The 26197-nt window shown below is 46.1% G+C and overlaps 1 protein-coding gene across 2 annotated transcripts in view; it reads right to left on the reverse strand.

Moving 5' to 3' along the window:
• Positions 1-23962, reverse strand: part of UBE4B (ubiquitination factor E4B) — a 147535-nt gene extending 123573 nt beyond the window's left edge. Inside the window, exon 1 of one of the 2 annotated variants that reach the window (XM_037985057.2) lies at positions 23225-23962. In XM_037985057.2, the coding sequence (XP_037840985.1) occupies positions 23225-23248 (24 nt within the window). In that variant the 5' untranslated portion in view covers positions 23249-23962. The remainder of the gene's footprint in view (positions 1-23224) is intronic. The other variant, XM_037985059.2, reaches the window with a different exon arrangement.
• Positions 23963-26197: the final 2235 nt, after the last annotated feature.

Raw genomic sequence — 26197 nt, forward strand, 5'->3', positions numbered from 1 at the left:
CCAAAGGCATAAAACTGCCTAATTAAAGTGCTTTCTTGAGTTACCCATGACACTTAAAATATTAATATTATTACTTCAAACTAGAATAATAAGGGGCCAGGCATGGTGGCTCAAACCTATAATCCCAGCATTTTGGAAGGCTGAGGCGGGCCAATCACCTGAGCCCAGGAATTCAAGACCAGTGTGGCAAAACCTCATCTCTATTTTAAAAATACAAAAATGCGCCAGGTGTGGTGGCACATGCCTGTAGTCCCAGCTACTCAGGAGGCTGAGGTGGGCTGGGGAGGCTGAGGCTGCAGTGAGCCATGAATATGCCACTGCACTCCAGCCTGGGTGGCAGAGTGAGGCCTTGTCTCATGAATAAATGAAGCAGTCTACCTGAAAGTGAAACAGAGACCAGACCATGTACAATGGGTGAGTGAAGCGCTACCCCAGGCCCCTTCTTCCCAAGCCCTCTACACAATGAGCAATCGCGTAGTTAGCGCTGGCCAGGATCCCAGCTGTACCTGTTTCCAGCTGGGTTATCTCTCTGAGCCTCGATTTCCTCATTTATAAGAAGGTGACAAAATATTTCTTACCTTATAAAATGGTCATCAGAAATAAAGGTGATATAACAAACAACTTGAATTAGTATGTATTCATCAGCTTAGAGTCTATCCCCATTCAGTACAATACACGCTCCAAGAGAGCAGGGATTTGGTCTATTTCATTCACTGCTCTATTCCCAGCAACTGTAACAGCACCAAACTCCCAGAGAGCACTCGGTAAATATTTGCTGAACAAATGAAAAGTGTTTACTTGACACACAGTAAATAGTCTTTTTAAAAAAGTAATTTCAGCCTACTGGTTTTGTCCATGCCTTTGCTCTTTTAATCTTCCTCTTAGGCTCGGACACTGTTTCACCTTTGTACAGGGTTCTGCTTTATCTAAATAATATGAATGTGTACAAAAGCACCAAAAAGCATCTCACGTGTCATCTAATTGTGAACTTAGGAGCAAGAGAAACCAAAAAGATCAAGCGCCTAAAACTGCCAAACAATATCTGGCAGAGAAACATGCTGAGCATAGAATAATTTTAACTGCACTCTGTTATTTAAAAAAGGTTTCTTGCTGCAGAAACTTTATGCCCTTTATAACCAAAAACATCCCAGGGGATAGAAGTGGATGGTATGGTCTCCATTCTCATCTTTGATCCTACTTGGTTCAACAGACAAGATAAACTTAGACGACTAAGCATCCACTACTTCTACTTCTGGTTTTGTTTTGTTTTTTTGAGACAGAGTCTTACTGCGTCGTCCAGGCTGGAGTGCAGTGGTGTAATCTCAGCTCACTGCAACCTCCATCCCCAGCTTCAAGTGATTCTCCTGCCTCAGCCTCCCAAGTTGCTGGGACTACAGGCATGTGCCACCACGCCCAGATAATTTTTGTATTTTTAGTAAAGACAGGGTTTCACCATGTTGGCCAGGCTGGTCTCAAACTCCTGACTTCAAGTGATCCGCCCACCTTGGCCTCCCAAATTGCTGGGATTACAGGCATGAGCCACTGCGCCTGGCCCCCATCCACTACTTCTAACACTATTCCATCAAACTAATTCTGGTAACTTATGCCCCATGTTGGCTGAGTGTGGTGGAGGAAGGCTTGAGGCCAGGAGTTGGAGACTAGCTTGGGCAACATAACAAGACCCCATCGCTACAAAATTTTTTTTAAATTAGCTGGGTGTAGTGGCACACACCTGTAGTCCTAGTTACTCAGGAGGCTAAGACAGAAGGATCACCTAAGCCCAGGAGTTCAAGGCTACAGTGAGCCATGATACTGCCAGTGCACTCCAGCCTGGGCAACAGAGTGAGATCCTGTCTCAAAATAAAGAAAAAAAACAGGGAGGCCGAGGCAGGCCGATCACAAGGTCAGGAGATCAAGACCACCCTGGCTAACACGGTGAAACCCCATCTCTACGAAAAATACAAAAAATTAGCCGGGCATGGTGGCAGGCACCCGTAGTCCCAGCTACTCGGGAGGCTGGGAGAATGGTGTGAACGCGGAAGGCGGAGCTTGCAGTAAACTGAGATTGCGCCACTGCACTCCAACCTGGGAGACAAAGCCAGACTCCGTCTCAAAAAAAAAAAAAAAAGAAAAGAAAATAAGAAGGAGGAAAAAAGAGAAAAGAGAAGAAAAAATGATGAAAAGGTGGCCTATGAGACACTTTCCCAGGCATTTTTTCCAATTGGCATTCATTAAAATTCTCCCACTCACAACCCATTCTAATCGTAACATTTCAAGCCAAAAGATGCTCTATTCATGTTTCCCTAAACTAGAAATTATCAAACTTTTTGGCACAAGGACATTTGTTCAAAGTAAAACCACACTGGATGTGGTGGCTCACGCCTGTAATCTCAGCACTTTGGGAGGCCGAGGCAGGTGGATCACCTGAGGTTTGGAGTTCGAGACCAGCCTGACCAACATGGAGAAACCCCATCTCTACTAAAAATACAAAAATTATCTGGGCATGGTGGCACACGCCTGTAATCCCAGCTACTAGGGAGGCCAAGGCAGGAGAATCGCTTGAACCCAGGAGGTGGAGGTTGCAGTGAGCCGAGATTACACCACTGCACTCCAGCCTAGGCAACAAGAGCAAAACCCCATCTCGCGAGAAAAAAAAAAGAGAGAGAGAAAGGTGATATTATAGACACCAAGGGAATGGATACTGTTCCAAAAAAAATGCCCCACAAGTGTTACCATGGCTAGTGGAAGAGTCTACAATGTTACCCAGCGTGCTGCCGGCATTGTAGTAAATGAACAAGGGCAACAGTCTTGCCAAAAGAATTAATATGCATACTGAGCACATTAAAGCTCTAAGAGCCAGCATCACTTCCTAAAACTCATGAAGGAAAATGATCAGAAAAAGAAGAAAGCCAAAGAGAAAGGTACCAGAGAAGCACACTGTGTGAGAACCAATGGGAAGAAGCCTGAGCTGCTGGAACCCATTACCTATGAATTCATGGCATAAGAGGTGTTAAAAAAATAAAAGACCTCTGAACTGTCAAAATGTTTCTCTTCATTGAGTAGAAGTGTCATGTCCCCTCCTCCGAAGAACTATTTGAAGCAAATTTTAATTGTGTCCTAATTCATTATGCAATGTCTTTACTATTCAAATTTAACGTATTTCTTGCTGAAAGATGTGAGGTAGCTTACTGTGCAACAAATTACTCAACTGGTTAGAAAATGGCCAGATATTATTTACAAAATACTTGCACTGGTTTGAAGATAGTCCCTCTAAATCATCACGGAAGAAATAAAATAGCTTACAAAAATAAAAATAAAAAAAGATTATGGAAATAAATGCTTACGTGTCAAAAATCTTGTCTTTAAAAAAAAAAAATCTAATATTTCTAATTACTACCCCAACAATAAAAAAAGATTTGATGAAAGAAAATTAGTTATCCAAAGATTCAGTATCAGCCGGACATGGGTTTCACGCCTGTAATCCCAGAACTTTGGGAGGCCAAGGCAGGAGGATCACTTGAACCCAGGAATTCAAGACCAGCCTGGGCAACATAGCAAGACCTCGTCTACAAACAATAAAAGAATTAGCAAGGCATGGTGGCACCACCTGTGGTCACAGATACTTAGAAGGTTGAGGTGGGAGGATCACTTGAGCCCGAAAGGTCGAGGCTGCAAAGGTGAGCCGTGATCTCGTCACTGCACTCTTGCACTCTAGCCTGGGTGACATAGCAAGACCTTGTCTCAAAAAAAAAAGTTTTCAAAATCGGCCATGAAGTGGGTGGGGAGAGCATTAAGAAAAACAGCTAATGCACACTGGACTCAGTCACTAAGTGATGGGTTGATAGGTGCAGCAAACCACCATGGCACACGCTTACCTATGTAACAAACCTACACATCCAGCACGTGTACCCCAGAACATGATCGTGCCATTGCACTCCAGTCTGGGTGACAAGAGCAAAACTCCATCTCAAAAAAATTAAATAAACAAATAAATAATAGTCATGCGTGGTTGTAAACACCTGTGGTCCCAGTTACTCGGGAGGCTGAGGTGGGAGGGTCGCTGATAAAATTAGGAGACAGGGCCTTTGGGATGTGAGGAGGTCCTGAGGGTGGAACCTTATAAAAGAAGGCCCTGGGGCTCCTTTGCTCCTTCCTCCAAGTGAGAACACAGTGAGAAAACAGGTATCTATGAATTAAGAAGTTGGCTCTCAAGAGACACTGAATCTCTTAGCACCTTGATCTTGGGACTTCTCAGCCTCCAGAACGGTGAATAATAAATTGCTGCTGTGTACAAGCCACCCACTTCATGGCATTTTGTTATAAAAGAGTCCAAATGAACTATGACATCTACCCAGGCAGACATCCACCTACACAGAAAAAGTCCATGACAACCAAGACCAGCTACCGAATGTTCAGGGCCGCATGACAAATGAAAATGCAGGTTACCTCATTCAAATGCATTAAACATTTCAAGACAGCAACAGCAGAGCATTAAACCAAGTGTGGAGCACCTCTGTCTGCAGTCACATGCCTGTGAAGCTGGCCCTGGTGACAAGTATAGACACAGGTCTAACCAAAGACCATGATCACAGACATGATTCCTAAAGAGTGCCTGGCACCACAGGTGCTCAAAATGATCTACTCAGACAGCTTAGAAGTTTAATTCCCATAAAGGTCCATTAAAGCCATGTGCTACCTCATCTAGTCAGAAAATCTAACTAATTAAATCACCACTGGCCAGGCGCATTGGCTCATGCCTATAATCCCAGTTTGGGAGGCCAAGGCAGGAGGATCATTTGAGCCCAGGAGTTCAAGACCAGCCTCGGCAACACCGTGAGACCTTGTCTCTACAAAAAAAAAAAAAAATCAAAAAATCAGCCAGGTATGGTGGCATGCACCTATAGTCCCAGCTAGTCGGGAGGCTGAGGTGGGAGGATCGCTTGAACCCAGGAGGCAAAGGTTGCAGTGAGCCAAGATGACACCACTACACTCCAGCCTGGGTGACAAAGCAAGACCCTGTCTCAAAAAAAAAAAAAAGAAAACCCATGACACTATTAGACATCTGGAATTTATACCAAGCACTGACAGGGAACAAAGAAGCAATGTGCATTGAACGTGTCATGTTTAATTTAATGAGAAAGGTAAAGTCAAGGTGGAGCACTTCTCAATACCAGAACCCAAAAGAGACCTTTTTTCCCAACCTTGATATTGCCTCCAAAGAACTGGACAAGATGCCAAAGATTTGGCAGCTGGTGAGTAGTTAATACAATGACATCCAATTCAGAGATGTGCCCCCTTGCTGGGAGGGGTACAATTCTTTCAGAAGACAAAAATACGTCATTTGATGGGAGTAAAGTGTGTCACCTCAGGCTGTATTCTTTAGTCTGATTTGCAGAACGCTTCTCCTGGGACTCCTCGGGTCCCCTTTCTGCACACTCTTCTCTCCCTTTCAAAGCTCCTCACTCCTCCTTCACCCTCTTAGTACATTCAGGGCACCAATCACTCCACGTTTTAGAAAAAGTGGTAGCACTATGGCTCAATACAAAAGACAGCCCCTGGGTGAGAAGAGACTTTTGGAAGTAATGGGTCGGGGGAGAGGATTCCAACCCAACCTTTCACATAAGCCATGGTCTATTTGCTGCCTTAACTAGTAAGATACCACTATTTATGCTGTTGGCATTATTATATGCAAAAGATTTGTTAGATGTTATACGGACACCAACCAAAACTCCAATTATATACAATTCAATCTTACTTGGAAAAAGAGAACTAACTTGTCCCAAGAATCCACTCGGCCAGGTCACTACACCATGCACACCTCGTATCACTCCAATTACTCTGAAGAACGGTGCTATGAGATGGTACTCCATACCCCCATTTTACAAGTGAGGAAACTGAGGCTCAGAAAGATTAAGTACTTTACCCAGAATCATCTAATTTGTTGGTCCAAATAAAATCCAGGTAAGAGCCAGGAACAGTAGCATGTCTGTAGTCCCAGCTACTCAGGAGGCTGAGGCGGGAAGATCATTTGAGCCCAGGAGTTTGAGGCTGCAGTGAGCTATGATAATGCCACTGCACTCCAGCCTGGGCCACAGAACAAGTCCTGTCTCAAAACAAAAAGCAAACAACCAAAAAACCCTGCAGATATGTCTGACTCTGAATTAGAACTCTGATAATGAGGCTTTTTTCATCAAGTGCCTATCTTAACCTAAGTAACACAACTTAATGCAGCAAACAAATACACTATCGCAATACAAGAATTGGGAGGCAGGCCGGTTGTGATGGCGCACGCCTATAATCTCAACACTTTGGGAGGCCGAGGAGGGAAGATGGCTTGAAGCCAGGAGTTGGAAACCAGCCTCGGCAACATAGTGGAACTCCATCTCTATTTAAAAAAAAAAAAAAAAAAAAGAATAGGGAGTACTGAAAAGACATGTTGTATCGCTGTATTCATTCATGCATTCAACAAGTATTTGTTCTGAGCCACTCTGTGCCAAGCCCTGTGCTAGGATTTGGATAAAAAGCAGTAAACAAGAATAGCCAGGAGTTTATGTCCAGTAGCAGCTACACTAAGTAAATAAATAATTCAGTGCAGTGTGGTTAATATTAGGAGAGAAGTGATTTTTTTTTTTTTTTTTTTTTTTTTGAGGCGGAGTTTCGCTCTGTCGCCCAGGCTGGAGTGCAGTGGCCGGATCTCAGCTCACGGCAAGCTCCGCCTCCCGGGTTCACGCCATTCTCCTACCTCAGCCTCCCGAGTAGCTGGGACTACAGGCGCCCGCCACCTCGCCCGGCTAGATTTTTGTATTTTTTAGTAGAGACGGGGTTTCACCGGGTTAGCCAGGATGGTCTTGATCTCCTGACCTCGTGATCCGCCCGTCTCGGCCTCCCAAAGTGCTGGGATTACAGGCTTGAGCCACCGCGCCCGGCCCTAGGAGAGAAGTGATTTTAATGAAATCCCTTTCCTGTTCCTCCAACTTCTCCCTATCACCTACTCCTTCAGCTGCTGCAGGCCCTTAGTGGTTTTGGAGAGCTTGGGGTCACACATTTGGCTGTGCCTGATATATCTCAAAACCTTTCAGATTAGGCCAGGCACAGTGGCTCACGCCTGCAATTCCAACACTTTGTGAGGCCAAGGCAGGCAGATCACCTGAGGTAGGAGTTCGAGACCAGCCTGACCGACATGGCAAAACCTCATCTCTACTAAACATATGAAAATTAGCCAGGTGGGGTGGTGCATGCCTGTAATCCCAGCCAACCGGGAGGCCGAGGCAGGAGAATTGCTTGAACCCCAGAAGTGGAGGTTGCAGTGAGCTGAGAGCGCCACTGCACTCCAGCCTGGGTGACAAAGCAAGACTGTCTCAAAAAAAAAAACAAAACAAAAAACAGCCTTTCAGATCAGCAAGCAGCTACCAATATCCCATATTTGTCACCATCTTCAGTTTTTCTCCAATGTTCTCATATTTCTAACATCAATTTCAAAAGAATGAATGTAACAGAGTTTCCCCAGAGTAAGAAGTAAATGAAACACTTCTCTTCACCACAGACTTGTTTTTCTAACTTTTTTTTTTTTTTTTTTTTGAGACAGGGTCTTGCCCTCTTGCCCAGTCTGGAGTGCAATGACACGGATCACAGTTTACTGCACCCTGAACCTGCCAGGCTCAAGCGATTCTCCCACCTCAGCCTCCCAAGTAGCTGGGACCACAGGTGCGTGCCACCACACCCGGCTAAGTTTTTATTTTATTTTATTTTATTTTGGAAATATGGGGTCTCCCTGTGTTGGCCAAGTTGGTCTCAAACTCCCGGACTCAAGTGATCTGCCCACCTTAGCCTCCCAAATTGCTGGGGTTATTGGCATGAGCCACTACGCCCAGTCAACATTGTTTTTTAATTTAATTTTTTTTTTTTTTTTTTTTAAGAGAAAAGGTCTTATGATATTGCCCAGGCTGGTCTCAAACTCCTGGGCTCAAGTGATCCTCCTGCCTTGGCCTCCCAAGCAGCAGGGACTGCAGGTGTGCACTGTAGCCAGTGCACCTGGCTACAGTGTTCCAAATGGCAAAATCCTAATCATCTTTAAAGACTAATTCAAATCTTCCCAGTCCCCTCCCTACATTCCCCATCAGAATTAACTGCTCCATCAACTGTACCCCCTTTACTGAAATGTCTATTTAGCACTTGAAGTCTAGCTGGCTGTGTTCCTGTGTCCCCAGCTGGAGCTGGAGGTCACTGAAGGTAAAGACCAGGACTTCGTCATATTCAAGCAGAATCTCCATATAGAGCCCACAAATATTTGTTGAAATTAAGCAAACAAATAATATTCAAGTCCCCTACCCTTTAAATATTTGCCACTCAGCTATTTTTTTAAGCTCTAAAAACAACATGATCCAACGTTCCCCATATTATGTCTCAAAATTTATTATTTGGAACTCTTCAGGCCCAAAACCTCATGCCAGGAATGACATACAAATATATCTCTACGTCTTTACTTCCTCCCTCGGGGAAAGAGAGAAACAGAGAGTTAAATGAATAAAGAAAGTAGTGATTATAGCAGAGAATGGGAAAAGTTAAAACAGAAAAAGATATGCTCACCACGTTTTCTTGTCACTTCTAAAACCCATGGCTTCCACCAACTACAGATGGCTTCCCAGTGCACCCCTGGAGCCTACGCCTCACTCCTGAGCTCCCTCCCCTCTCCTCCCATTCTGTCTTGAACCTGCTCTAGTCAGCAATGAAATAACCAAGGGCCTCCAGGTCGCCAAATCTCATAGTCAAGTCTTGGTCCTCCTCTAATTTTATCAACATTAGACCCAGTTGAACATTTCCCATCATGAAATACTTTCTTTCCCTGGATACCAGATTCCATGCTCTCTAGACTGTCCTCCAAACTCAGTGGTTATTTCTTATCAGTCTCCTTTTCTGAATCCTCCTGATCTCCCAACCTTTAATTGCTGGAATGGATAGAGGCTCAGTCCTCTTCTCTTCTGCATTTATGCTCACTCTCTAGGTAAAATCTGTCCACTCTCATGATTTTAAATACAATGACAACTTCCAGATTAGTATCCCTAACCCCAACCATCCCCCCCAGAACTGCAAACTCCTATACAACCTACTTCGCATCTCCACATGGATAAAGAACAGGCAATGTATTCATGATATGTTCAAACCAGATGACAACGTCTCCCTCCCAATCTTCTCTTTCAATTTTCCCCATCTCAGTATATGACAACTCCATTTTTTGAGCTGCTTAAGCCAAAATTCCTGGTGTCCCTGTGGTAGGAAAGCTAGTTGCCTCCCAAAACACATTCAGGCTGGATGCGGTGGCTCATGCCTGTAATCCCAGGGTCTTGGGAAGCCGAGGAAGGAGGACTGTTTGAAGTCGGGAGTTCAAGACCAGCCTGGGCAAGATAGTGAGACCCTCGTCTCTAATAAAAATTTAAAAATTAGCTGGGCACAGTGGCACACACCTCCCAGTTACTCAGGAGACTGAGGCAGGAGGATCACTTGAGCCCAGGAGTTAGAGGCTGCACTGCATGCTAGCCTGGGTGACAGAAAAGACCTTGTCTCTGAAAAAGTAAAATAAATAAAATAAAATGCATTCAGCCATGTTTGCATTTGAGTGTGGCCAGCAGACTAAGCTCTAGCCAAGGAGATGTAAGTAATGATATATGAAGCTTTCTGGCCTCGTTCTTATGGGAAAGAACATGCCCTCTCCTCCTACTTGAGGCCCTACCTGAGGACTGGGATGCAGATTTCCTCAGGGAAGCTGGAGCAGCCCTCCAGGCCTATAAGCTAGAGGATGACAGTGCTCAAAACAGCATGAGTCTGGCTCCCTAGCAGTCATGGAGTTACTAAGCCAGCTCTCAACTACCTACCCAGATTTTCACTTGAAAGAGAAAAAAATCAACTTCTATCTTGTTTAAGCCATTATTATTTTCAATCTCTGCCATAGCAGTCAAATCAATATCCTAACTAATACACAGAATTTAGAAGCTGGAAGTAATCAGCCTTAACAGAATACGAATATGTAGCATCGGCTTAGGGGTCAGCATGGGCACAGGTATTGTAGGATGGAAGGATGGCGGTCCTTGTAGGTCACAATAAAACATTTGGCAAAACCCGCGGCATCTTAGAAAACAGCCTGCATGCCAACACGGCCTGTAATTCTAGGGGAACTGGTTGAACAATACAAAATTCGGTGCTTACTGGCTTCATGCCACTTCAAGCAAGAAGTCCCGCAAGCATGAAACAGACTCAAGCCAAAGCTTGCCAATTCGCATACAAAGATAAAAGGGAATATAGATCTGCCTAAGGAACGTCCGCGGCCTACAATCAAAGTTTACAGAGTCTGGTAATTTGGGGCTAAGTAGGGTTGAAAAAGCCCACTCCTTCAATATCCAACAGGAAGCAAGCTGGAGAAACCGTTTAACCCTACAAAGAGGAGAGCCTCCAACGTCCACTTCAGACCTGACCCCAGAGGAAAAGAAACACAGAAAAACTCTCCGGAGAGGAAAGTCAGAGCCTACAGAGGGCCAGGCACAAGGGAGCTCCTCCAAGACACCAGAATCAAGGTTGCCAGGAAGGCGAGGTCAGAACCTCACAGTACTCCCAGGGCAGGAAGCGCTCACAGCTCAGCCTGGCAGGAGCTGACAATGGCTATGGACCAGCACAGGGTATTACTCCCCATTCTTCCCTTTTCCAAATAGGAGTTTCTACTTCCATTATCCTAACCTATCCACCATGGTACGGGGCACAGCAGAGCCCCTGATAACGTTGTTTTAAACTAAAGATTCCTGGAACGTACATGACCCAGGAATTCCGGACTCTGAAGTTGATCTGGGGTTGTCTCCCTTAGGAGAAGGGTTTGGAAAGAAAGGCATAGACTGTTCTCCCTTTCTGATGTGAGAGAATGTATAGCTGAACACATGGCTGCCCAAGAAAAACTATGTTTCTCAGCCTTCCCGGCAAGTAGCTGTGGCCATGTGACTTGGGTTCCAGCCAGTGAGAGGTAAACAGGAGTGATCTGTGCAACTTTCAAGCTGTGCCATGAAGAGGCACATGACCTCCCCTCCCTTCTCTGGCCAGAATGCAGACATACAAGGGCCAAAAGATGGAAGCCATATGGTAGGAAAGTTGGTACAAGACAGAAGGCACTTGGGCTCCTAATGAGCACAGAGCTGCCATACCAGCCCGGCCTCCTACCCAGACTTCTATTTAGAGAGAAATAAATATCTATCTGGCTTAAGCAGCTGCCACTTCACGTCTCTCTGTTTCAACAATCAACTCGATGATAACCTCACTCATCCCGGCACCTTCCACTCCACTCTTTCACACCCCACGCGCAACCCATTACCCAATCCTATTGGCTCTACCCACAAAATGTATCTGACCATCTAGTGTTTGGCCCGTTCTCCCCTTCTCGGCCACTAACCCCAGCGGGTGGCCCTCACATCATCTCTCACTGGGACTCTTTCCATGGCCGCCTTTCTCTCCGCTTTTGCTCTTTCCTCCTTATCTATTCTCTTCACAGCAGCCAGAATGCCCAGGAGGGCACAGATTTCTGTCTGTTTTGTCCACTGATGTATCCTCATGGTCTAGAACAACGCTGGACACAGACCATATTTCATCAAATATGTCAGACTGTAAACTGCACCATTATTTTTCACCACCAAGAAAAAAAAAATATATGGCACATTAAACTACAACAAAATGCCTGAACAACAGACAAGGACAGAGTTGTCACCAGTTACACCAGGCTCTCAAAGCTTTGAAATTTCTTTCTGAGGAATGTGGAGTGTCTCTGACCTAAGGCTGCATCGTCTGAGTGTGAAATGCAATCCTCCTATGTTCAGGTATACAATGTGACATGGCTTCACACACTTATGGAATTCTGCCTCTCTGAAGTTCCCTAATGCGGGGGTCCCCCACCCCTGGGCCACAGACCAGTACCAAGCGAGCAAGCGAGTGAGGGAGAGAAGCTTCATCCGTATTTACAGCCACTCCCCATCATTCGCATTACTACCGGAGCTCCACCACCTCCTGCAAGATCAGCAGTGGCATCAGATTCTGATGGAAGCGTGAACCCTACACTGAGCTCTGTACGCGAGGGATCGACACTGCGCACTCCTTATGAGAATCTAATGCCTGAGGATCTGCCACTTTCTCCCATCACCCCTAGATGGACGGTCTAGTTGCAGGAAAGCAAGGTGAGGGCTCCCACTGATTCTACATTATGGTGGGTTGTATAATTATTTCATTCTCTATTACAATATAATAATAATAGAAATAAAGTGCACAGGCTGGGCACGGTGGCTCATGCCTGTAATTCCAGCACTTTGGGAGGCTGAGGTGGGTGGACTGCTTGAGCTCAGGAGTTCAACACCAGCCTGGCCAACATAGTAAAACTCTGTTTCTACCAAAAATACAAAAAATTAGCCGGGCATGATGGCGTGCGCCTATGGTCCCAACTACTCAGGAGGCTGAGGTGGGAGCATCACTTGAGCCCAGGAGGCGGAGCTGCAGTGAGCTGAGACCACACTACTGTACTCTAGCCTGGGTGACAGAGCGAGACGGGGGGGCAGTAGGTGGATGGATGGATGGAAGGAAGGAAGGAAGGAAGGAAGGAAGGAAGGAAGGAAGGAAGGAAGGAAGGAAGGAGGGAAGGAAGGAAAGAAGGAAAGAAGGAAGGAGCACAACAAATATAATGTGCTTGAATCATCTCAAAACCATCCCTTCCCCTCCCCATACCACTGCCCATGGAAAAACTGTCTTCCACAAAACCAGTCCCTGGTGCCAAAAAGGTTGCAGACTGCTGCCCTAATTCACTTGGTGGTGTTTGGCAATTAAATATGGAATTGGGTCAGGCATGGTGGTTCACGCCTGTAATCCTAGCACTTTGGAAGGCTGAGGCAGGCAGGCCGATCACTTGAGTTAAGGAGTTCAAGATCAGCTTGGCCAACAAGAGTAAAACCCCGTCTCTGCTAAAAACACAAAAATTAGCTGGGCATGGTGGCACGCGCCTATACTCCCAGCTACTCGGGAGGCTGAGACACGAGAATCACTTGAACCCAGGAGGTGGAAGTTGCAGTGAGCCAAGATCCTGCCCCTGTACTCCAGCCTGAGTAACAGAGCAAAGCTCTGTCTCAAAAAAAAAAAAAAAAAGAAAGAAAGAAACATGGAATTGTGGTCACTATCCCAACAACAAACATTTTCTTTAGAAACATCATATAGACACCCCACCTCCTGTTTCCATTTCTCTTTGCATACAAAGTAACATTTGCTTTCATTGCTAAATCTAAGTGTAATTTTTTGGAAAGCATTTAAAATGGCAACTAAATTTAACACTGTAGCACTCAACTGAAGGGGTGATTACATGAACAGGTATAACCAGATTCACACCTAAACAGGAAATGACAGCTATGTCACAACTGCCACCTGGCCAACAGTGATTGCACCATCTATTTATAAGAAGCATCTCAGCCGGGTGCGTTGGATCACACCTGTAATCCCAACACTTTGGGAGGCTGAGGTGGGCGGATCACGAGGTCAGGAGATCGAGACCATCCTGGCTAACACGGTGAAATCCCGTCTCTACTGAAAATACAATAAAAATTAGCCGGGCATGGTGGTGGGCGCCTGTAGTCCCAGCTACTCGGGAGGCTGAGGCAGGAAAATGGCATGAACCTGGGAGGCGGAGCTTGCAGTGAGCCGAGATCACACCCCTGCACTCCAGCCTGGGCGACAGAGCGAGACTCCGTCTCACCAAAAAAAAAAGAAAAAAAAAAAAGAAGCATTTCAATATTAAAGATATTAAAATGTGATGAAAACAAGGGGGAAGAGAGTACATGTCAGAAATGATTGCAAAACAGTTATGAGAACTCAGTAAGTTTTTACTGAAAGTTGGCCGGGCACAGTGGCTCACACCTGTAATCCCAGCACTTTGGGAGGCCGAGGCCAGCAGATCACCTGAGGTCAGGAGTTCGAGACCAGCCTGGTCAACATAGTAAAACTCCAACTCTACTAAGAATAAAAAATTAGCCGGGCATGGTGGTGCATGCCTGTAATCCCAGCTACTTGGGAGGCTGAGATAGGAGAATTGCTTGAACCCGGGAGGCAGAGGTTGCAGTGAGCTGACATTGAACCACTGCAGTCCAGCCTGAGTGGCAGAGTAAGACTCTATCTCAAAAAAATTTAAAAAAAAAAAAGAAGGAATGACTTTACCTCCTGCCATTGTGCCCCTTGCACAGCAGGCTCTAACCATGCCTGGCCTCCTTGCTATTCCTGGAACAGCTCAAGAATGCGTTTACCTCAAGGCCTTCTGTAGCTGCTGCTCCCTGTACCTGGGAACATTCTTCCCTGAGCAAGCTCCCAGCCATCCCTGAAATTCTTTCCAAGGCCACCTCCTAAAAGTCCACACATTATACATAAATGATTGTTGTCTGTCCCTTTAGGCCAGAGAAATACTCTGTAACAATACTCCGTCCCTAAGTATTTCTCTTCACAGCACTTCTCATCAAATGACACCTTATGTGAACATGTTTGTTTGTTTGTTTGTTTTTGAGACACAGTCTTGCTCTGTCGCCCAGGCTGGAGTGCAGTGGTGTGACCTCGACTCACTATAACCCCTGCCTCCCGGGTTCAAGCTATTCTCCTGCCTCAGTTTCCTGAGTTCCTAGGGTTACAGGTGTGCGCCACCATGCCTGGCTAATTTTTGTATTTTTAGTATAGACAGGGTTTCACCACGCTGCTCAGGCTGGTCTCGAACTCCTGACCTCGTGATCCACCCGCCTCAGCCTCCCCAAGTGCTGGGATCACAGGTGTGAGCCACCGCGCCCCGCCATGTTTGTTTTTTATCCCTCTCCTCCCACTAGAATGAAGCTCCACACAGCAGCGTTTGTCTGTTCAGCAGCATTTGTCTGTTATCAGGGATGCAGCTAGTAAACTGTAAGTGCTGTTGAATGAACCGTTTACAGGAAGACATTTCCACTAGATACTACAAGTGCCTTGTAAGAAAATGCACTTTGCACAAAGAAGTCTTTCTGCCTTCTTTCCCTACAAGAGCTGGGGGCTGTTTGACGAGCTCCACTCTCAGCAATAACAAATGGGGAACGAAAGTCCACTGGAGGGCTGGGCCTGGCAGCAGGCGCCTGGAATCCCAGATCCTCGGGGGGCTGACGAAGGAGAATCGCTTGAACCCAGGGGTTAGAGGTTGTAATGAGCCGAGATGATGCCACTGCACTCCAGCATCATGCCTGTAATCCTACAACTTTGGGAGGCTGAGGTGGGTGGATCATTTGAGGTCAGGAGTTCGAGACCAGCCTGACCAACATGGTGAAACCCCTCTCCTAAAAATACAAAAATTAGCCAGGGAGTAGTGGCATGCACCTGTAACCCCAGCTACTTGGGAGGCTGAGGCAGGAGAATCACTTGAACCCAGGAGGCGGAGGTTGCAGTGAGAGATCACGCCACTACACTCCAGCATGGGGACGCAGTGAGACTCTGTCTCAAAAAAAAAAAAAAAAAAGAAAGGAAAAAAAAGAAAGTCCACTGGGGCTTCCACTTCCCATCTCAGAAGGGACAGTAAGAATGCTATAAATGTGGCTGGGCACAGTGGCTCACTCCTGTAATCCCAGCACATTGGGAGGCCGAGGTGGGGGGATCACCTGAAGTCAGAAGTTCGAGACCAGCCTGGCCAACATGGTGAAACCCCATCTCTACTAAAAATACAAAAATTAGTTGGGCACGCTGGTGGGAGCCTGTAATCTCAGCTACTTGGGAGGCTGAGGCAGGAGAATCGCTTGAACCCAGGAGGTGGAGGCTGCAGTGAGCCGAGATCACACCATTTCACTCAAGCCTGAGTGACAAGAGTGAAACTCCGTCTCAAAAAAAAAAAAAGAAAGAATGCCAAAAATGTTACAGTTGGCTGAGGTTAGTTTTGTTTTAGAGGTAGTAAATAGATAGAAAACTCTGGAGTCAGACTCTGGATTAGAATCCAAGTTCTACCACTTACTAGTTGTGTGCCCTTCAATAAATTAATTTCTATTAGCCTCATTTTCTTATCTGTAAAACGGGATAAGAATGTCAACCTTGAGAAGCAAGTTAAGTGTGTAGCACATATTAAGAGCTAATATCCTTATTATCATTCTCTGTCTCTTGTCTACAGTGAACAAAAAGAGAGGAGAAGGGGCCTAGCAGGCTATATCCCACTACTGTCCTCCCAGGCTTGAGAAAGAGCCCTGGTTATAAAGTGAACGGTAGCAACTACCTACTGAGGAAAAAGGGACCTCAGGTCCTCAGGCCTGTTACAAGTAAAGAAATGGTCAAAGAAGTGGGGATGTTAGGCCGGGCACGGTGGCTCACGCCTGTAATCCCAGCACTTAGGGTGGCTGAGGCGGGCGGATCACCTAAGGTTGAGAGTTTGAGACCGCCCAAGCCAACATGGAGAAACCCTGTTTCTACTAAAAATACAAAAAAATTAGCCAGGCATGGTAGTGCATGCCTGTAATCCCAGCTACTCCAGAAGCTGAGGCAGGAGAATCGCTTGAACCTGGGAGGTGGAGGTTGTGGTGAGCTGAGATCACACCATTGCACTCCAGCCTGGGCAACAAGAGCGAAATTCCATCTCAAAAAAAAAAAAAAAAGGGCCGGGCGCGGTGGCTCAAGCCTGTAATCCCAGCACTTTGGGAGGCTGAGGCAGGCAGATCATGAGGTCAGGAGATTGAGATCATCCTGGCTAACACAGTGAAACCCCGTCTCTACTAAAAACACAAAAAAATTAGCCGGGCGTGGTGGCAGGCGCCTGTAGTCCCAGCTACTCGGGAGGCTGAGGCAGGAGAATGGCGTGAACCCGGGAGGCAGAGCTTGCAGTGAGCGGAGATCGCGCCACTGCATTCCAGCCTGGGGGACAAAGCAAGACTCTGTCTCAAAAAAAAAAAAAAAAAGTGGGAATGTTAGAGCAGCAAGGCCAGAGTGGGGGTCTACATGTGGACTCATCTTTTTGGTGATCTAAAACTAAACTTGTAATCCCAGTACTCTGGGAGGCTGAGATTGGCAGATCACTTGAGCCCAGGAGTTTGAGACCAGCCTGGGCAACATGGCAAGACCCTGCCTCTACAAAATATACAAAAATTAGCCGGAGGTTGGGCGTGGTAGCTCACACCTGTAACCCCAGCACTTCGGGAGGCCATGGCAGGCGGATCACTGAGGTCAGGAGTTCAAGATCAGCCTGGCCAATATGGTGAAACACCATCTCTACTAAAAATACAAAAATTAGCTGGGCATGGCTGCCATGCACCTGTAGTCCCAGATACTCGGAAGGCTGAGGCAGGAGAATCACTCGAAGCTGGGAGTCAGAGATTGCAGTGAGCTGAGGTCGCACCACTGCACTCCAGCCTGTGACAGAGGGAGAACCTGTCTCAAAAGAAGAAAAAAAAAAAAAAGAAAAAGAAACATCTGCTTTCTCCAAAATCTGCTGCTTCTCCAGAATTCCTTATTCAACCCCTATCTATCCTTCTCCATAGCTAGAAACCAAGGTGTCATTTCTCCATCTCTCCTCCCCTCCCCTTTTCACAGTTAACTGATCATCAAAACTGGGTTAACCACAGTCCTTGGTATCTTTGGTGTCTGTCTGCTCCCCTCCATTCCCACAGGCAATGCCTTAGATCCCCTGGACTCCACTGCCTCACTCCTATACAGCAACAACAGCCTCCTAATATATCTTGCAGTCTGCAGCCACCTTCTTCCAAACTACCCTTTACTCCCTTGCCACCCATCTTTCTCACCTCTTAAAATCCCTAAAAGGCATTTTACAGAGAAAGTTCAAACTCGGCTGAGTGCAGTGGCTCACGCCTGTAACCCCAACACTTTGGCAGACAGAGGCAGGCAGATCACTTGAGGTCAGGAGTTTGAAACCAGCCTAGTCAACATGGTGAAACCCCATCTTTACTAAAAATACAAAAAAAAAAAAAAAAAAAAAAAAAGCAGGGCATGGTGGCATGCACCTGTAATCCCAGCCTGGGAGGCTGAGGCAGGAGAATCACTTGAACTCGGGAAGCAGAGGCTGCAGTGAGCCAAGATCATGCCACTTCACTCCAGCCTGGGCAACAGAGCGAGATACCGTCCCAAAGAACAACAACAAAAAGGGAAGTTCAAAGTCCTAAACGTTTCTGACAGCCCTCCGAGATCAGGTACCTGCCTCACACCCGAGGTAAAACCCACCTCTCCAGTCACACTTGGTGCTGTTTCTTGAGCTCCCCCATTTCAGAGCCAGTTCCCAGGGCAACTGCTTCTCAACATAAGTATCACTTTTTCTTGAAAGTCTTCACTAAGACCGTGCCCCTCCAGAGGTCCCTTCTCATGTTTCTTAAGTGAGTTGTGCATATCTCCACAATAACACCTGGCACTATTTTATAACTGTTGGATTCCTATCTATCTCCTCCACTCCAATTTAATTATAATTTCTTTTTTATTCGTTTTTCTGTGTGTGTGTGTGTGTGTGTGTGTGTGTGTGTTTAGATGGAGTCTTGCTCTGCCTCCCAGGCTGGAGTGCACTGGCACAATCTCAACTCACTGCAACCTCCGCCTCCTGAGTTTAAGCAATTCTCCTACCACAGCCTCCCGAGTAGCTGGGATTACAGGTGCGCACCACCACACCCAGCTGTATTTTAGCAAAAAAATACAAAAAAACACAAATTTTTGTATTTTTAGGAGAGACGGGGTTTCACCGTGTTGGCCAGGATGGTCTTGATCTCCTGACCTCGTGATCCGCCCCCTCAGCCTCCCAAAGTGTTGGGATTACAGGCGTGAGCCACCACGCCTGGCCCCAACTCCCAAATTTTTAATCCAACAGGCATTTAAAAAAAAAAAAAAAAAAATTGGGAGTGGGAGGACCAGTACCAAATGCCCTGATCACATCATGAAGGTATTCATGCAGAACAGCACTTCTACAGAAAAACTATGTATATCAAAGCAGACTGGGTCAGTGTTATGCAGGATACTGATACAGAAGCTGTGGTGAATTTATCTTTCGAGTCAAGAGCACTGGGTTTGAATTCCAACCCCATCACTTCTAAGCCAGGTCACTATGGAGAAGTTACTTAACCTAAATCCCAGTTTGCTAACTTGTAAAATTAGGAAAATAGTACCTGCTTGTTTATAATGTTTTCTCTAATGAGACAGAGCTATCAAGTGCCTGGCACAGAACCGGCTCCTAAGGCTGTCGTTCAATGTCAATTTTCTTCTACCTATGGAACACTGCTAAAAAGTCAAAGGTCACATATTCTGCATTTGGGAAGGAATACTTTCTAAAATCTTTATTATTTTTTTTTTTGAGACAGAGTTTCGCTCTCGTTGCCCAGACTGGAGAGCAATGGCGCGATCTCAGCCCACTACAACCTCCACCTCCCCGATTCAAGCAATTCTCCTGCCTCAGCCTCCTGAGTGACTGGGATTACAGTCACGTGCCACCACGCCCAGCTAATTTTGTATTTTTAGCAGAGACTGGGTTTCTCCATGTTGGACAGGCTGTTCTCGAACTCCCGACCTCAGGTGATCCACCCGCCTCAGCCTCCCAAAGTGCTGGGATTACAGGCGTGAGTCACTGCACCGGGTCAACACTTCCTAAAATCTAGATCACACGCTGAATCCCAGCCAACAACCATCTTGCAGATGAACTAAGTCACAAAGAAGACTTAGGAGGGAAAAATCACTTCAATGCAATCTCATTACCACTGTTGAAAAACAGTTTAAAAACCGTACTTGGCTGGGCACGGTGGCTTATGCCTGTAATCTCAGCACTTTGGGAGGCCAAGGCGGGCGGATCACTTGAGCCCAGGAGTTTGAGACCAGCCTGAGCAACATGGTGAAACCTCATCTCTTGAAAAAAATTCAAAAAGTAGCCGCGTGTGGTGGCATGAGTCTGTAGTCCCAGCTTGGGAGGCTGAGGTGGGAGGATCACTTGAACCTAAGAGAGATTGCAGTGAGCCAAGATCGTGCCACTGCATTCCAGACTGGGCGACAGAGCCAGACCCCGGTCTCAAAAACAAACACACCACCTACGCACAGCACCACCTTGAGATACGAGAAACAACACATGAGTAGGTTATAGAATTAATATAATGTAAATAATGATGCCTCGGAATGTAGGTTCCTGAAGAGAATGAACTTAGTCACGGCTCTGCAATGAACCTATAGGCAGTGAACTACAGGGCAATGAACTCACTGTAATACACTATATAAACAACAAACAACAGTGAAGTTAAAGCACTCTACTGAAAAGCACAAGACTGCCGGGCGCAGTGGCTCATGTCTGTAATCCCAGCACTTTGGGAGGCCGAGGCGGGCCGATCACCTGAGGTCGGGAGTTCAAGACCAGCCCGACCAACATGAGAAACCCCATCTCTACTAAAAATACAAAATTAGCCAGGCATGGTGGCGCATGCCTGCAATTCCAGCTACTAGAGAGACTGAGGCAGGAAAATCGCTTGAACCCAGGAGGCAGAGGTTGCAGTGAGCCAAGATCGCGCCATTGCACTCCAGCCTGAGCAATAAGAGCGAAACTCTGTCACACACACACACACACACAAAGAATTCTAGGTGATCTGAGAGGGACCAAAAAGTGCACATAATGTAAAAGTTCCTAAAGCTACCAGTCTGGTTATACCAGCCTTTGTTTTTCACGGACTGTGTAATCATACATTTTTATGTTGTCAAAATATGAACTCTGCCTTACCTAATTTCCTAAATTAGATTAAAAGATCACTGCCTTGCCTGTTTTAACCCTGAAATATAAACTTGAAGTTTCATTAATATAAGTGTATTATTTTGTAATCAAATCAATGTCACCTACCATATTTGACACAAGTTTCCAACTACAGAGTAACAACACAAAGGCAAAAGCTTTGGACATGTCTCAAGAGAACTGCTTACCTAACCTCCGAAATTTTTAATTGAATTTTTAAAAAATAACTTCAAAGATATTTTTTCCAAAAAACTATTCGTCTGGCTCCCACTTTGGGAGGCTGAAGTGGGAGGATCGCTTGAGGTCAGGAGTTGAGACCATCTTGGGCAACACCGCAAGACCCCTGTCTCTACAAAAAACAATAAAAATTTTTTAAATTAAAAACAAAGAATTATTATTTGTTCCAGGTTCTGCTGAGAGTAAAATTAGCAGTTATTGAATCAGCTCTTTGTGTTCAGGACAACTAATTTGTTGAAGATAATTTTACATTGATCCGGTATTAGTGAATTTAATTTTTCTCATTTATTTGAATATTCTGCTGACCTTGAAAAAAGTTTCTTCTATTTCTTCCACAAAGGTTTCATGTGTTCCTTATATGGTCACAAAAAAAGTTACACCTTCCTCAAGGACTGAGCAAAGTGAAGAGACACATTTTAGATTATACAGTATATTCACTGGTCTGTAATGCCTCACTGGTTTGAAAAGAATTTCCTGGTGAAAACTCAAGTGTGCAAAGCCTCTAAACAGATCATCCAAAAAAAAAAGTAATTTCTGGGAGTAAAGTACTACTAAAAAACAGTATCTCTGGCCCATCGCGGTGGCTGACACCTGTAATCCCAGCACTTTGGGAGGCCGAGGCAGACGGATCACGAGGTCAGGAGATCGAGACCATCCTGGCTAACACAGTGAAACCCCATCTCTACTAAAAATACAAAAAAATACAAAAAAATTAGCCTGGCGTGGTGGCGGGCGCCTGTAGTCCCAGCTACTTTGGGAGGCTGAGGCAGGAGAACGGCGTAAACCTGGGAGGCGGAGCTTGCAGTGAGCCGAGATGGCGCCATTGCACTCCAGCCTGGGCGACAGCGAGACTGAGTCTCAAACAAACAAAAAACAAAAAACAGCATCTCTGTTTTAAGAGAAATTACTCACTAGAATTAACATTAATGAAAAACGGGGAAGGGTGAAGAAACTTAAACCACATAAAACAAAGTGATTCTTAGGAGATCTCTTGATATTTCCTACCAAATGAAAGAAACTGTGTAATATTCTCTTAAGATTACATTTCTGATGTATTTATAAAAACACAAAGTCAGTAACGGAGAATGGGCACTCCTGATTTTCCAAACCAAGCATCCAAGTATCACAATCAACAAAATAATCTGCTTCCTTTCCTATCTGACCCTTAACACACCACTGCCATGTCCTATACCTGGAGAATTTCAGTCCCTAAGTAAACACACTATATACTCTGTAGCCAAAACTGGAGCATAGAAGTCTTGTAGTACAATCAATCTGATGGATGACTGCTTTCCTAATACTGTAGGGAAGTTTATATGATGAACCAGAGGAAGAAATGTGGAGGTAGGCTGAAGAGGGTATGGCCAGCAGGGGTCCTGAAAGGGAAGCTCCCAATTTGTAAAAAGGAAGGAAAAAGGCAGTAGAAGCATAGGAAATTCCTTGTACCCTGATTGCCACTGCTTTTTTTTTTTTTTTTACAACAATCTAACTTATTAAACAATCTTTAAAACATCAAGAAATAGATCGTATAACTCCTTCAAGAAATGAGAACAGGAGAGAGTTTACAAATTCATTTGCGACCACTTGCTTCCTGTTCAGTCTCTGCTACAGCAAAACACAAGTTTGAAAGATTCAAGAAGTAGAAAAAGATAAAATGTAAGAGAAGAATGCCAGAAGTCATTAGTGGTCTTATATTAAGTCACTAGAATACAACTGGAATTCTCTAAACTGTTGAGAAGATACATATTTTGTTAAATATCAAAGAATCTGTCTGTAAACCATCCCTCAAGCAAAAAGATATGTTTAATCAGCTTATACAGTTAAATAACCACACATATTTGGAATTTCAAATGCTTTCTTTAAAAATATTCACCCACCATACATTCTCATTCCATCCAAAATCGTGCTTTAAATTCCTGACGACACACACACACTTTAACTTGATGTAAATCTAGCCGTTCTTCTTTGCATACCCTGAAGAAAAGAATAAACACCTCAAGATGCTCTCTCCTCTTTTTCAGACCCTAAAAGAACACTCGGAAAGAAGCAAATGGAGTTCAGAATGAAGAAATAAGGCAAAAGAATAAAGGAGAATAAAACCAGAGACCCTATGGGGAGTCATGTTATTCTTGGAAAATATCATCTCCGTTCCTTCTCCAAGCCCAAAGGCCAGACAGCACTGGCGCAATATCATCCCTGTCCAAAGCGCTAACGAGTTGCCAACTAATCCCTCAAGGTGTCCCCCAACCTCCTCACCTCATCAGCGCTCAGCTCCTCCATCGCTTTCCTCTTAATGGTGAAAGGCGTTAGGGAGAGATCCTTCTGTTCTCGAGACCACGGCGGGAGGAAGGAGAGTGGAAGGTGTCTATCAGGCTGTCTGGTCCCCCGAATGGGGGAGGTTTCAGAATTGCATAGTCAGAGGTTAAAAAATAAGAACACAAGAGGCACTGAACTGCCTTGGCTTCGGTCACTCCAATCGCCCCAGAGACTACTACGGCCGCTTGTTCCCTGAGCAGCCTCCTCTGGCCGCCACTGCTGCTGCTACAGGGTTATCTTAAGGCGCCACTTACTACCCTCTGCTTCCCAGGTTACCCAGACTAGGCAGCGCGGTCTCCAGCTCGTCTCGTGCCCCGAGCCTGCTGTGTCTTCGTGATAGTGGCGCGGTAGCTGAGTTCCTACAGCAGATCCTGCTCTCCTTCCTACCCTTTGCCCCTGGCGGGAACTGGTCCACTGCAGAGTGGATACCCCGAGGTAAGGCGACCCCACAGCCGTCCTGGCAGAGCCCAGCACTGTAAGGGAAGCCCCTCCCCTCCCAAAGCAGGCCGGCCACGCCCCGCCTCCACGCCGGAGCCTGGGTAGGGGGGAGGGGGAGGATGGGACGCGCGTAGCTCTCGCTGGAAGAGTAAATCCTCCTACCCCTCCACCCCTACTCTTTCCCCCTCGCCCCACCAAGTATTATTCATCAAAACAACAGGGCGGCCATCTTTGAAAGGGATCACGTGACCCCCGTCAGGGAGGCGGGGCTTCTGGCGCTAGGACGTGGCAGCCAATAGGTCGCGGGCGCCGCGCCGCGGAGTTCTTCTCGCCTGCGTCCTCTCCCCGCCCCCGTCCCACCCCCTCCCGCGCAGCCGCGCCTGACGGGGGGAGGGGCAAAGGGAGGCGGGCGGCAGGGCGGGGCGTTGCCACGGCGACCGCGCAGGGGCGGCGGGCGCGGCGGGCCTGGGCCAGGTAGGCTGGCAGGGGGAGAGACGGCTCCCGGACGCACGCGGGGGAACATCCGCCAGAAGGTGGCGCTGGCCCGCGGCACCTCCGTCGTTCCCACTCGCCTGCTTTTCTGTGACCTGGGAGCCCAGAAACACCTCATCGCTCCCACTGGACTCTGCGCGCCCGCCGCCTAAGCGAGGGATAAGAAAATGAAAAACGTCTCCTTGTCGGCGGGAGCTCAATCTACCGTATTGAGCGCTCATTTTCTAAAACATCTGCTACACACTCTTCCATCTCCTCCAGGAAAGGCCAGTTGGAAGAGAACTCGGACACAAGAACTCCCATTCATTTTACTTTACCTTGGCCTTTTAGAGAGATACTTCCTGGGTTTTTTTTTAAGTGTGTTCAAAAAGTATTGATAAAAGTTGAAAGTATAAATGGATGAGAGACCCAAATCACTGAATTGTACACAGCAAATGCAAGGAAGACGTTTGGAGTCAGTGGGTGAAAACCATCTTCAGGTGCACAAGAATACAAATATTTGTACGGGTGAGATGGCTCACGCCTGTAATCCCAGCACTTTGGGAGGCCGAGGCGGGCGGATCACAAGGTCAGGAGATCGAGACCATCCTGGCTAACACGGTGAAACCCCGTCTCTACTAAAACTACAAAAAATTAGCCGGGCATGGTGGCAGGCGCCTGTAGTCCCAGCTACTGGGGAGGCTGAGGCAGGAGAATGGCGTGAACCCGGGAGGCAGAGCTTGCAGTGAGCCGAGATCGTGCCACTGCACTCCAGCCTGGCCGACAGAGCAAGACTGTATCTCAAAAAATAAAAAAAGTTATATAAATCTAAGTTAAGCGATCAAAGTAACAGTACCATGAAATTCCAGATTTTGCCACGGACTAAAGACTAGAAGTGGATTGGATAGCTCACTAAACCGTAAAGACTATATTCCAGAATTAAGAGGTACAATGTCTTTGCTACATATTTAAAATAGGAACCTGACTACCAGATACGTAAGGAATTTGTGAGTAAAAATAAACCATTGCTGGCTTTGCGTATTATCTGCTCTCCAGGAAAGGAATTCTGTGTAAGCCAGAACTTGAACCCCTGGTGACATTGATGTTAAAAGTTTACTTTTTTTATTATTGCTATCTAATTTACATACCATACAATTCACCCAATTAAGGTGTACAATGGTTTTATTATGTTCACAGCTCAGTCATCCTCACTGTCCGATTTCAGAACATTTTAATCATCGGAAAAAGAAACCCTCCAAGCCATTAACAGTCACTCCCCGGCCGGGTGCGGTGGCTCACACCTGTAATCCCAACATGTTGGGAGGCCAAGGCGGGTGGATCAAGAGGTCAGGAGTTTAAGACCAGCCTGGCCAAGATGGTGAAATACAAAATACAAAAATTAGAAGGACGTGGTGACAGGTGCCTGTAATCCCAGCTACTTGGGAGGCTGAGGGAGAGAATTGCTTGAACCCAGGAGGCAGAAGTTGCAGTGAGCCGAGATCCTGCCACTGCACCCCAGCCTGGGCAACAGAGCGAGACTCCGTCAAAAAAGAAAAAAAGAAAAAAGAAACGAAGTCTCTAGCCATAAAATGTACTTCTCAGGGCAATTTTTTGTTTGTTTGTTTTTTGAGACAGAGTCTTGCCCTGTTGCCCAGCCTTGAGTGCAGTGGTGCAAACACGGCTGACTGTAGCCTTGACCTCCGGAGCTCAAGCAATTCTCCACCTCAGCCTCCCAAGTAGCTGGGATCATAGGCGCATGCCACCATGCCAGGCTAATTTTTAATTTTTGTAGAGATAGGGTCTCACTATGTTGCCCAGGCTGGTCTGAAACTCCTGGGCTCAAGTGATCCTTCTGCTTCAGCCTCCCAGTGTGTGAGGATTACAGGCATGAGCCACCACACTCAGTCCCCAGGGTCTTTTACAGGATGAATCTCTCTAATACACTTTTTAATACCTTTACAGTTGTGTTCTAACTTGTCTAAGTGATGGAGTTTCCACCACTTT

The sequence above is a fragment of the Chlorocebus sabaeus genome, chromosome 20, assembly GCF_047675955.1.
Source record: "Chlorocebus sabaeus isolate Y175 chromosome 20, mChlSab1.0.hap1, whole genome shotgun sequence".
NCBI lineage: Eukaryota > Metazoa > Chordata > Mammalia > Primates > Cercopithecidae > Chlorocebus > Chlorocebus sabaeus.